The 13,601-nt window shown below is 36.6% G+C and overlaps 1 protein-coding gene across 12 annotated transcripts in view; it reads left to right on the top strand.

The window, feature by feature from the left end:
• Positions 1-13,601, top strand: part of FAM120B (family with sequence similarity 120B) — a 77,203-nt gene that overhangs the window by 22,761 nt on the left and 40,841 nt on the right. For 11 of the 12 annotated variants that reach the window (XR_003256528.1, XR_003256532.1, XR_003256529.1 and 8 more), the window contains one exon: positions 881-973. Coding sequence is in view for 5 of the 12 variants with exons in the window: in XM_026085052.1 (XP_025940837.1) it covers positions 881-973 (93 nt within the window). In the remaining 7 variants the exon portion in view is untranslated. Of the gene's footprint in view, positions 1-880; positions 974-1,260; positions 1,907-13,601 lie in introns of those variants that run through there. The other variant, XM_026085056.1, reaches the window with a different exon arrangement.

The following is a 13,601-nucleotide window of genomic DNA, read 5'->3' as shown; positions in this document are numbered from 1 at the left end:
TGAAGATGGATAGTAGCCCCAAAGGTGATTGAAGCTGAGCAATTTTAGGTTTCCTTGAAGCAGGCTAGCATCATTTAGATGCTCATCTGATAGAGAAATAAACTTGTTAACAATTCTGTTACTTATCGTCTAATGTAACCTAAAACATAGTTTTTTTGCAAGAACAAGCATATTGATCAGCCCATCTGGCTTCATCAAAATTTGTATTTATTTAATGTAAAAGTTCAGACAAATTTTTGAAAGGGAGAAAAAAATCCCAACAAGCAAAGCTTAACTGCATAAACAAAAAGTGCTGATTTGAAAAGTAATCTTTTCAATGAGGGTACTGCTCAAATATCCTCCAATTTAAGAATAAAAATAGTGAGAAAATAACAAAATAATAGTTCTGTCTTTAAAAATGGAGTAAAGGAGTGAATGAGATCAGAGAGCAAACTGGAGTCTCCAAAGAAAGGGGGAATTGAAACATTTGTTTTGAGCTGTTACAGTTTTGGAAGAGATCTGACAATGGAAGTGGGATAATTCACCTGGTTAGGATACTAAATAAAGTATTTGAAAGAAGTTTTTTGACATGCTGATCTTTCTCACATTATTTGGCTGTTCTGCTATGTTGTAGGCATTTCTTCACTGTAGTACTTGCAAGCTGTTTTTGAGTTGCCTTTTTAGGACACAACAGTATTAAGAATTGCGCTGTAGGTGAAAGTTACATTTCTGTTACTACATTGTATAAAGTTTACAGGTTTAGTAAACCTCTCTTGTTGCTATCTACACAAAGGTGACAGCTGGTTTGAAATAAAAATGGGGCCCCTGAAGAGGGGCCAATTTTCAGAAAGGTTTTCCTCAGAGCTTGCAGGTAATGTGTTATTTTTCATCTCCATTTTAGGTCAACAGCCTCTCTCTGGAGGACTTAAATGCATTTGTGGCTCTCATTCTCTGCCTCAAAGGGAAGGCAGCTGCTCAACTGGCAGATTTGCAGGTATTGACTGGAATAATTTAGTAATATAAAATATTCATGGTAACTTTGGGATAAATTAAATACAATTTTCTTTTGGGGAATTCTTCTGCATTAAATTTTTTCAGATATGGGAATTGAGGGTCACAGTAAATATATAGACTCTTAATGTGCTACAGCTTGTATGAATTTTACATGTGTTAATTATGTAAAAAAATTAAAATGGAAGGGACATTTTCTAATGGTTGGAGTCCTAGGGTGAGGGAATTACAATCTCAGGTTTCTTCCTGACTTGACTTCCTGACTTCTAGCCGATGGAAAATTTTAATGCCGAATCCTGTCTTGCAACATTTCTTCATTCTTTTTTCCTGAAGACGGATAGTGTTTCAGAACATAAGTTGTGTGAAAATCACTTCATTGAATAAAGTTTGATATTACTACTTGTGGGAAAGCATAAACCTATCTGGAGAAAAAATGGCTTGTTACCTAATATTGCCTGCTATTGTGAAGACCTTCTTTTGGATCATTATGTCCTGTAATATTGAATAACAAAGAACTGTTCTGTTTTTTTTCCATGTTGGTGTGAACTAGTTTAATCGCTTGGATTTTATGATTTGTGGCTCAAACTTCCAGCACAGTGTTAGAAGTAGGATATAATATTTATTTGTTTTTATTACTAAAGGGGTGGCAGGGAATGAAAACTTAAGACGGTAGAAAACGTATGAATTGTGTAATCATGGATGTTTGTGGAATCAGGTAGAGGGGTAGACTGCCTATATGAGCAATCAATTAAATTAAGTAAAGATCATCTTGTGATATATTAATAATAATAGTATATCAATAAAAATTATCTAACATTTATAAGGCTTTCTAGAATTTGCCATTAGATCTGGGACCAGATTGTAGTAGGTTTTGAAAAAATATTTGAAGATATTGACAATGATTAAGAATTGTGTATTGCAGCATTGGTCTTCTGTACTGTGGACTGATCCTTGCAGAAGAAAATCACATTCATTTCCATATGCTGCATGTTCAGGAGACTAAAGGATGGAGGAATTCTTGGGTCTGCTTATACAGTTGTGCCATTGGCTTTCAGTATGGTTTTGGCAAATTCTTATTATTTCAGTACCTCAGTATTTTCATTTGCAAAATGGTTGTCACAGTGCTTACCTTGTAACCAAGGTGGCCTGTGAGATTTAATTTATAAATGTTTTTAAACTGCTTTGGACTCTTTGCATAAATAGCACGTAGGAGTATTATTACATTTTGTTTTATGGTCTTTTATTTGAATAAATTATTTTGGTGACTCTTCTCACTTAATTGTTAAGATCCAGGTTTCCTGACTGTCAATTATTTGGCAGGGGTTACATTTTTTATTAAAGCAAATATATGTGTTTTTCTCTTTCCTTTCTTCTTAAATCCACACATGGAAAAACAGTTTCTTAGATGGTTATTGCAGTGGGATCACCTAAAAGGTTTCTCTTGCATATCTAACTATGCAAGAGTACTTCCAAGCTAATAACGGCAGACAGTATTTGAAACGTTGGCAGTGAACAGCACAGACAAATCGCATGTCTTAGTTACTGATTAATCACTTAAAATCCAAGTCCCTGTTTAGTGGTAAATAGGGTATTTTTCGTGTTTCACTATTTGAGCTGTGGGTCTACTTAAAAGTAAGGGGGAAAGGGTTAGAAATGGGTGGAACCTTATTCTATCCTCATTCTGAAAATCTTGTTTATATTTCCAGGGGATTCTCTGTTACTTTGAACAGGCCATGTTACAGTTTTAAAAGTCCTTTTTATTGATAGAAAGGTAAATTAGCCACTTCTGTATTGTTCATTGTTTTATAGTGCATGGGGACCAAAATTCCCAAGATGGTGTGGTTCCAGTTTCATTATTTGAATTATTTGAACAGATTAAATCCAACCTCATATTAATTTCTTCTGAATTCATCACAGATTTGTTCTATAGGCAATCAAATGTTAGGTATTTGTAACAAAAAGGAAGTGATGAGATGAAGGTAATATGACAAAAAACAAAAATAGAGGATTTATTCCTGTGCAGAAGACATATTGCACATAATGGTGTGCAGAACATGGAGAATATCATTATTTTTTCAAGTCTGATGTGGCAGTCATTCAGTAAAAGCATAAAGGAAGCCAAGCATAAGCGTGAAGTGTTGACATATTTTGTTTGAAAGTGTGCTTACAGATACTTTTATGTAAGTTTCTAAAGTGCTCGGAAGTTAATTCTGTTTGAATTAGATGTCTTTATGTGCTTCATTTAGGTTGTGGTTCTGTGGGATTATAAAACTGAGTTTAGGATACAGGCATACCTCGGAGATATTGCAGGTTTGGTTCCAGACCACCGCAATAAAGCAAATATCGCAATAAAGCAAATCACACACATTTTTTGGTTTCCCGGTGCATATAAAAATTATGTTTACACTATACTGTAGTCCGTTAAGTGTGCAATAGCATTATGTATAAAAAAACAATGTATGTACCCTAACTAAAAAATACTTTATTGCTAAAAGTTGCTAACCATCATCTGAGTCTTCAGCGGGTCATAATATTTTTGCTGATGGATGATCTTGCCTTGATGTTGATGGCTGCTGACTGATCAGGGTGGTGGTTGCTGAAGGTTGGGGTGGCTGTGGCAATTTCTTAAAATAAGACAGCAATGAAGTTTGCAGCATTGATTGACTCTTCCTTTCATGAAGGATTTCTCTGTAGCATGCAATGCTGTTTGATAGCATTTTACCCACAATAGAACTTCTTTCCAAATTGGAGTCAGTCCTCTCAAACCCTGCCGCTGCTTTATCAACTAAGTTGTTGTAATATTCTAAATCCTTTGTTGTCATTTCAACAATGTTCACAGCATCTTCACCAGGAGTAGATTCCATCTCAAGAAACCACTTCCTTTGCTCATTCTTAAAAAGCAACTCCTCATCTGTTAAAGTTTATCATGAGATTGCAGCAATTCAGTCACGTCTTCAGGCTCCATTTCTAATTCTAGTTCTCTTGCTGTCAGCCTGTCCTTTGAAGCTTTGAAGCCAGGCATTGACTTCTCCTCTCTAGCTATGAAAGTCCTAGATGGCATCTTCTTCCAAGATAAGGCTGTTTCGTCTACATTGAAATTCTGTTGTTTAGTGTAGCCACCTTCCTCAATTCTCTTAGCTGGATCTTCTGGATAACTTGCTGCAGCTTCTACATCAGCACTTGCTGCTTCACCTTGCACTTTGTTATGGAGACAGCTTCTTTCCTGAAACCTCATGAACCAACCTCTGCTAGCTTCAAACTTTTCTTCTGCAGCTTCCTCACCTCTCTCAGCCTTCATAGAATTGAAGAGAGTTAGGGCCTTGCTCTGGATGAGGCTTTGGCTTAAGGGAATGTTGTGGCCGGTCTGATCTTCTATCCAGACCCCTAAAACTTTCTCCATATCAGCAAGAAGGCTGTTTCGCTTTCTTATCATTTGTGTGTTCACTGGAGTAGCACTTTGAATTTCCTTCAAGACCTTTTCCTTTGCATGCACAGCATGGCTAACTGGCGCAAGAGGCCGAGCTTTTGGCCTGTCTCGGCTTTCGACATGCCTTCCTCATTAAGCTTCATCATTTCTAGCTTTTAATTTCAAATGAGAGACATGAGACTCTTCCTTTCACTTGAACACTTAGAGGCCAGTGTAGGGTTATTAATTGCCCTAATTTCCATATCGCTGTGTCTCAGAGAATAGGGAGGCCCGAGGAGAGGGAGAGAGACGGGGGAACGGCCGGTCAGTGGAGCAGTCAGAACACATGCAACATTTATTGATTAAGTTCCCTGTCTTATATGGGCACGGTTTGTGGCGCCCCAAAACAATTACAATAGTAACATCAAAGATCACAGATCACCATAACAGATAATAATAGTAATGGAAAAGTTTGAAATATTGCAAGAATTACCAAAATGTGACAGAGAGACACAAAGTGAGCACATGCTGTTTGAAAAATGGCGCCGATAGACTTGCTTGATGCAGGGTTGCCACAAACCTTCAATTTGTAAAAAAATAAAACACAATATCTGCAAAGTGCAATAAAGCGAAGCACAATAAAACGAGGTATGCCTGTACTTAACATTGCATCAAAATGCATAAGATTGATGCATAATGCTTAAAAGCAGTCACTCTGCTAATTCAGAATCGTTCACAGAATTTTGTAACTTTTTCCTGCAGACCTTAAGGCAGATCAGGTACTGTCCTTCAATAGCTGACACAGAACTACATGAAGCATGGGGTTTGTATTAACACTCTATCACGTGCTCTGCCAAACTGGAGAGTATGATGATGGAGTTCAGTTATGGGTACTTGGGCAGGTACTTTTCAAAGTTACATCACCCTGCTGCTCATATAAGCACTTCATGCACTGATGTATAATTCCTTCTGCTGCACAAAAGACCAAGAAAAGGCTCACATAATGCAGTTGAAATTTCCGTATTTCTTGTCATTTATAGAGCACTTTCTTGTCTTTTTCTATTGAAATTCATAGTAGTGCCTTTGGTAGTAGTTAGAGCCAGAATCAATTGACTCTCTGAAGAGAACAGTGAAGAAAGATTTTGGCCTCTTTCCCTTCTGAGGTTGTAAACAGGTGAATAACAGTTTCAAAACTTCCCCCCATTATCTTAAAATCATGTATTTTGATGCCTTGGATCTCCCAGTGGAAAATAGTTGCTGTCTCTGGTGGATATCTCTGACTTGTCAAGCTACATCAAAAGATGATTCTGGGTTGTATTAGTTGCCATACACATACTTTCTTTTTTCTTCATATGTAAGCCACCTGTAATTTTGTGGTAGTAGAAGTAGTAATTAGAAGAGCTGTTTGAGGTTGATCTCACAACAAGAAGGGTAAAAGGTGGATTGTTTCTCATATCAGTGCTTCTGAAATTATGATGTGTGGATAAACCTAGCACTGTCTTGTGAGATTCTTCACAGAAGGGCAGGAGACTAAACTGATAGAATACCTTATATAAATACTCTAAAAATAATCATTGATCAATAATGCAAGTATTCTGAGAATTGTAATTCAAGCAACTCTCATTTTCAAGATTCCATCCCAGAATATCTAAAGCTGTTTTTACTCATTACTGTGCTTATTTAATAGTTTTAACAAAATTCAGTGTTACCCTGCTAACTCATGTTATTTTAATAGGTATTAAATATGTTATTAGTAGGTATTTAATAGCTTACTTTTCTAGGTATTTATTTTTAAAATTAGTAGTAGATACAAGTGCAATGAATTAGACTGATACAGAGATAAGTTTAATTTCTGGGCTTTATAATAGGAAAACAGAATTTAATCTGTTTACTATAATATTTCTTCTCCACCGAGAAGTTAAACATGATGCCTAGAAACAGCTTAATAACAAAGCTTTCAAGGAGGTTAGATTAAACCTATTTAGAATCTACAAAATGTTATGGAAATGTTAGATGACTTGCARTTTTGGACTTAACACTATATTATTTTAAATGTAGAAAAAGTTTACTACTTGTAAACAATTCTATGAAGAATACTGTGATTTGATCAAAATAATTTGGCTCTGATTCTGCAGAAGAGTCCATTAGCAAATGTGTTTTAGCAGAAGAAAATTTAACTTCCACTGTGAAGTATGAGAGAAAAAGCAAATAGAGCTTCTTCTCATATGGTGAAGAGATCTTTCTGTTCTTCACTTCCAAATCTGCTTTCTGATCCATATTTCATAGTTAATGAGATCCATAAACCCGCAAATTCATGAAACAGAAATATCCGTGCTTTAAATAAAATGGGTTAAAGCCATAAAAACTATGGTTTGTCTCAGGCTGAAAGCAAGCAGGCTGTGGATGTAGAACTAAAATGCAAATTAAATATTTATTTTCTGAGAATAACATAATGTTTATACATGCAGATTTCATTATTTTTCAAGATCGATGGTTTCAGAATACAAAAAGTGCACGTGATAGGCAAGAGCTTTTTATACATTCTTTTTCTCTAAGTTTTTTTTCTAGTTTCCTTGTGGCCCCCTTATATGGTATATAAACAATCTGCTTTGCACAAGCCTCCCACAGAGCTTGTACATAAGGTCAGAATTAAATTTTGGACCCCAGGTTGCCTATTTCCCTTCTTTCTATTTCAATCTGGTGAGTGATTTTGGCAAAAAGCCCAGAGCACCATCAGTCTGACTTTGCAGCCATTGTAGAGAAAAAGAGGCACTAGCAGTCATGCTTGCTGTGTTGTTTCTGTTATTGGGCTGGCCCTAGTTGTTTACAAGTGTAGTTATAGGTCATCTTTCACCTGTAATGCATGTAAAATACTGTCCAAACAGGAGAGGTTGCAATGAATTATGAAAAGAAATACATTTCTTCTAAGATTTCTCCAGATATATGAATATATGAAAAAAATATATTGGAGATGGAATGCTGTGAATCACATACTTTCTGAAAGTTGTGGCCAAAGATGAGCTGGGAAAATTTGATTAAAAAGGAAATATACATGGAAATTGTCAGTTGAAATTTGCATCCTCTTCAGTGTGCTTTAAATGGTTTTAAAAGTGACATGTATGTGAGAAAATATGAATCAAACTTGTTAAAATCTGAATCCCTTTTCTCCTATGTATTTTCTTCTAGCTTTCAGAGTTCTGTTTTACCGTAGTGAATGATTTCCCTTGATAACATACTACAGTCAAAATGATGTTTCACAGAAGTAGCAGATGCATGGGTGGACATATACAGCACTTTCTGCTGGAATTTATGGCACTGTAACTATTTGTAAGCTCTTTATAGCTCTGCTATAAAATATCCAGTTATGCCAAAATATCTGCTTTGGGGTAATTACATCTTTTGTGCCACTTGTAAAAGGATCAGTTTGGCTGTCTATGAGGTATAAGAATGTCAAACACTGAAAATGTGCTCCTTTAGTTCTTCAAGTGCTTTATTAAAAACAATTATTTAGAAAGGATTACTGATTTGAAATGAGCACAGTCATTTTAGATCTTAAAAGTCAAGTCCTAGCAAGTCTTTACAACTCCATTGTTAATAAGCTTTCACAGAAAACATTAGCAAATATTAATCAGCTTTTGAAATAATTAAAAAACACCCAGCAAACTACTTTGACAGGCAGAAATAGCTTTAGAAAGAATTGCAGTGCTATGTGAGTTCCTAATATTTTCTGCTGTGCAGTGCCATGGAAGCGAAATTAACTTGGTGATGCTATTATATCAGTATTAAACAAGATATTTTTCTGTGAATATTTTTGTAAGGGATATTTAGCCACATTCATGCAAAAAAGCAGTATGTTTTACAGTAGTTTGTGTCCAAGTTAGGGTCCCTCAAATTTCAGGAGAGTATTGTTAAGTATATTTGGTACTTTTAAGCTCAAAAATTTTCCATTGCTGCCCAAGCAGAAAAGTACAAAAACCACCCTGACTCTGAACATACCAGATTTTCAGTATTCTGACCTATTTGGCAAGCCAAACCACATTTGTCAACCCCATTAGATGTGATACCTTTCGGACAAACTCCAAACAGCCTTGGTGAGATATCTGCATTTTTCAAAATATAATTGCTAAAAAAAAATTCTTTCACCCCAGGAAAAATTAAGCCAGTTGAATGTATATTTATCGTGTCTGTGTGACTTTTTCCTAAGAAATATTTGCCTGAAGTCTAACTGAATTGAGGAAGACATAAAATACAAGTATGAATATTGTAAAGATCTCCTAGATAAACCTCTGTTACTTATTTAGAACCTGCTTCTGTGATGCACTTCAGTATTAACTGAAGTGGAATCTTAATGCATTCCCAAATGCTTTCCTGAATCAGGGCTTTATATCCTCACAAACTCTGGATCTGTCAAAAGTGTTTTTAAAATGATAGGTGAGATTGTAAGTGGGGAGAGGGTTGCAGTGATTTACTGATCTTGGCATTGCTTGCCAGCCCATTCTCTCATCTGCCGTCTTTAGATTTTCTCAGCGCTTTGGGCTAATCTGGATCAAAAGTGCAATAGTATGAGCTGTGATTTCAAGCTGAGATTGGTTCAGGCCCTCTTCAATCTCAGAAATGTAGCTTTCTTTTCATYTCCTCAAGATAGCCTTAAGTGAATTAGTCCAAATAGAAACAGTTAAGTCTTAAAGTAGCTGTATTAGTTTTGTTTTTAAACATTCAAAAAAAGATTAAATGATTAATGAAAGATAAGTTGCATCAAATGAAGACATCAAGACCAAGAGACCATTTGATTTTGCTAAAGTAGTGCAAAACCTTTGACATTCCAGTGAAGAAATTCAGAGAATAAATAGTTTCACTTTAGGAACCCTGCTTATATTAAATCTGTATATTAAGTTTGAATGCATTCAGCCTTCCATGCTCTCTGTTTTTCTTTTAATGACTGTGCTTTGGTCTCTTGGGCCTACATGCCTACTTCAGTGTGCTATCTTTGTACTGCAGAACCTGTATATTTATTTTCTCTAGTGACTTTGAAGCGGTGGATATGGGTCTCCCATTCTGTTACTGAGAGTTGTGTTGCACTCACTTGCACAGATCAAACAACTGTGCAAATATGATTGTATCTCAGGAGCTTAAGTTACTTACTGTTTACAGTATTTGTTGAAAGTCCCATCTCTAGATCTGTTACTATTTTCAGCATCATCTTTTGAAATTCTAAAGAATTTCAAGTTCTCTTTTTCCTGTTGCATGGCCAACTGACTCTAATTTTCTTTACTGCTGTTGGTTCATAAACATGTGAAATATCCTTAGGCCGGCATATCCAACTTTCAGGCAAGATTGTTGGGTTTTTTCCCCCCTATTTTCTTCTTTACCTATTTGGGTATGTTCATTAGTATTAGAGACCAACGTTTCCCTGGACATTTTTTACATTGGACAGAAGCTTGAGTATCAGAATTCACATAGTTTTTACCTCAGCATGACTATCTCCCCTCTACCTCTGAGAAAAATACGTTTATTTAGTTGTATGCAATTTGCTTATGGAGAAAATCTTTCTGAGTAAGCATGTTAAAACAAGGGATTTGTCTTCCTTTTTGTGAAAGATGATCTTGCATTTTTTCTTAACTGTATGAGTTTACTCTGCTTTCCTGAGAGTTTTCCTCTTTACTGCTATGTAGCTTACTGTTAGTTAGGTGTACAACAGCAAGGAAATAGTGGCAGTGTTTCAGTTGTAAACTGCTTTCAGCCTTTATATAGCTTAAAGAACTTTTAGGGTGTTTAAGGTAAAAGACACTCTGGAATTTCAGATAACATAGTTACTGTTACTTTTTAATCCATGCTCAGTAATATTGCAGAAGGTGAAATGTAGCTCTTGCTAGCAAGAGTAATAAAACCCTCCCAAAATACTGATTAGGCAAACTGACAACTTTGAAAAAGTCAGGGACACTTTTTACAGAGAAGGAAATTATTAATTTCTGGCATCAACTGACATTTTCCTGCCAGGTTTTGCATTGTTCAAAGTGTACATTTACTCATAAGACAAACAGCTGTCATTTCCTTGCATTGTACTGTGTGTTAGAAGGAGCAAGCAGTACCTGAGGCTGGAGGTGGTGTTTGACTGGCATGAGTGGGATTGCTCCACACTGCCTTTAAGGGCTGACCTGTGTCCCCACAGGCATTGTGGTGCACAGCGGCTGTAGCCCAGGGAGGGAAGGGAGCCACTGTGCTGTCAGGAAGCAGTGGCACGCGTGCACCTGCCTGTCATCTGCTCGGGGCTACCTGCACCTGCCTGCATGGCCCTGTCACGCCTGAGCAGGAATGCAAGCTGCACATCTGTCTTGGCTTTCCCTGGAGAAGCAGATGGCTATGTGTAACTTGGGAGAAGCAAAAATGTTTTCTGAAATGACCTAATGAGCCATTTGTAGGTGGATGGAGAAAGAAGATAAAACAAGCCTTGTAGGCATATAGTTACAGTGCTTTGTAGGATGTACTGGGTATTTTTCAAATGACTGCAGTAGAAGTGCTCATCTTGAAGGTATCAGAAACAATAAGGCTGACCAGGAACTGATTTGTTCCCTTTCCCTTCAAGTGTATCCTTGAGGGGCATCATCATTGTCCAGGAGTTAAGAGTCAGAACAGTGTCTTGTTCCTATCTGTTACTTCCTCTATTACTTTGGGCAAATTGTTCACTCGTTTCTCCTGTTCTAATTCTCACTTGTAACACTCATGCAACCCAGTAGTCTCAATTAATAACAGAAGTTCTTAAATCAAAAGTGCTCTATAAATGTGATTTTGTAATATATTCTTAGTGTTAAAACGGGAGTTTTATTGGACATATATTCTCTCCTCTCCTTAACCTTTATTTTGTGATGATTTTATTTGACATTTACTGAACAATAGTTGAGATATGGTTAAAGCAACTTTTTATGAAGAAATGGAGCTGTGTTCAGAGAAAAATGATACATATACATTATAACATCTGTAGTTATATAGCCCTTACCAGCATTACATCCTAGCAACCCAATGTCATCGCTCTTTAAGTCAGTTCTGTCCCTGTTTTGTAAGTGAGGAAACAAAGCCTGGGGACAATAAAGGCCAGATCTATAAAGGTATTCATGTATTACCTCCCAAAAAAATGAGTGGGAGTGAGCAACCTAAACATGAGTTATGGGCAAATTTATTGAGCTGTTTAGGAATCTATTCAACATGTCTAGGGTGACAACAGAACTCAGCGCTAGAACAAGGAATAGGGCTGCTAATAAGAAGCATATGCACATTAACTAAAAAGGTATGTTAAATTCAGCTAGGTTGTTATGCATTCACCTGATATATTTAAAACAAGCATCATTCAGTTCCTCATTCAATGACAAATGATATAGCTGTTTTAGCTAGGGCAATTAATGCATATCTAAGCATCTTTTCCTATTTAGCAATAGGTTTCTATTTATTTTATGTATATAGGATACAAAAATACATCTTGGCAGAAGACATTTCTGTGCTAAGACTGAAGTTCCGTAAGTTCCCATTGAAGTCAACAAGAGCTTTACTACTCAATTTAATAAAAGCAGAACTATGCCAATACACTTTTGAAAAACCATTCCTCAATCTGCTCAGTATTTTTTACTTTTTAGCAAAATCATATATGTTGCCTTCGTGCAATAAAACTTCAATACAACAAAGGCATACTTCAGACTACCAACAACAGCAAGCAATATTCCAATAACACAGCTGAAAGTGTGGTGGTCCTGCAAGAAGTTTATTTTGGTACAGCCCCTTGTGCCAAAGAAATAGGTGCCTTTTGTTTTAAAATGGCAGTGGATCAGTTCCTGAAGCTGGAACATAAGTGAAATATTTATTTCATCTGCAAAGCTCCTGCAGAGTCCAATGCTGGCTGAAGTGCTAAGATCCCAAAGTTTTACTGATTTCAGAGCATGCATTTGCTTTTAAACAACATTCTTCTCCATGTTAAGTGGAGAGCGCCTTTAAAATGACCGAGTTACTCTCACTTTAACTGTTTCCCTTTCTGTATTCAATTTGTTCTGACACAGTGCCGATACAAGAAAATGTAGAATATCACAGATAAATAACATTGGTTTCCTTAAATCTTTTATCTGTAGTCAGTTCTTGAGTAGTGCAGAAGACCGTCTTTACACAACATCTGCGTGCACCAAACTACCGGGGATTCTGTAGTTTAATTATATGTGCTCATCTGACTCTAGCATAGGGTTGGTATTGATGTTCTTGTATCAAAAGGCAGCAGTTTTCAAGCTATGTATGGCAGTTTTCTATTCCAAAAGAATTTGATCATCTAGAAGTGGATACTTTATTGCAGCTTAATTACAAAATGTGTGTGATTCCTAGTATCTTGAACATAGCTGGTCACAAGTTGCAGGCAGTCAGTTCCTCTCATAGAGCATCTGAGATACTGTTAGGTTGATTCGTGGTTCAACTTGTCTTGGACCCCAGGATTGGCCTGAAATAGAAGCAGAGCACTCCTCCCTTCTTCCTGAACTCATAGACTTAACACCTGGAAAATCCCTTAGCCAGAATTGTTTACCTTGGACCATATGACTTAAAAGATGAACCTTAGTAAAAACAGTCTTATTGTGCTGCTGCTTTGCAATCCAAAAAAAAAAAAAAAAAGAAACCCTCTGAAAAACTTTGATTCCTCTGGCAAACATCTTTTGATCTTATAGAATGCCCTTCAATAACTGCCTTGGTTCGGTGACGGTTTCGTTTGAAGAGCTTGTGTAACAGACATGACAGGAGCAACAGTTGTCATGAGGTTTCATGAAGCTACAGAGCTTCAGACATATCAAATTATGCCTAATCAAAATTCTACTGAAATTTTCTGGTCTTTCTGTTGATTTAATTGCGAAGTAGATCAGGCCCTTAGAAAGTTGTACTTAAAACAGCTTAGAGAAGGAATAGCTATACATTGAGACAGTTAACTAGATCATAAACATCTAGTCTGACTGGGGGGGGGGGCGGGGCAAAAACATTAGTTTTATGCTCAGTTAATTAAGCCCTGGACAGTTTTAGCAGTGAATCAAAATTTCCTGATAGTTGTGATGGTGCCTTAATCCATGGCAAAGGTTTCAGAGTACGCTGCAAAAAAAAGCCCACAAGATGGGACACCAGACAGTGGCACCCTGAACAGTTGTATGCCTGAACAGTTATCATTTGCCAGTATAGTCTGCTTCTGTGAACG

Source organism: Apteryx rowi, unplaced genomic scaffold (assembly GCF_003343035.1).
Source record: "Apteryx rowi isolate R43461 unplaced genomic scaffold, aptRow1 scaffold_66, whole genome shotgun sequence".
Lineage (NCBI taxonomy): Eukaryota > Metazoa > Chordata > Aves > Apterygiformes > Apterygidae > Apteryx > Apteryx rowi.
The sequence above is the reverse complement of the archived record's forward strand: the minus strand, read 5'-3'. Positions and strand labels throughout refer to the sequence as shown.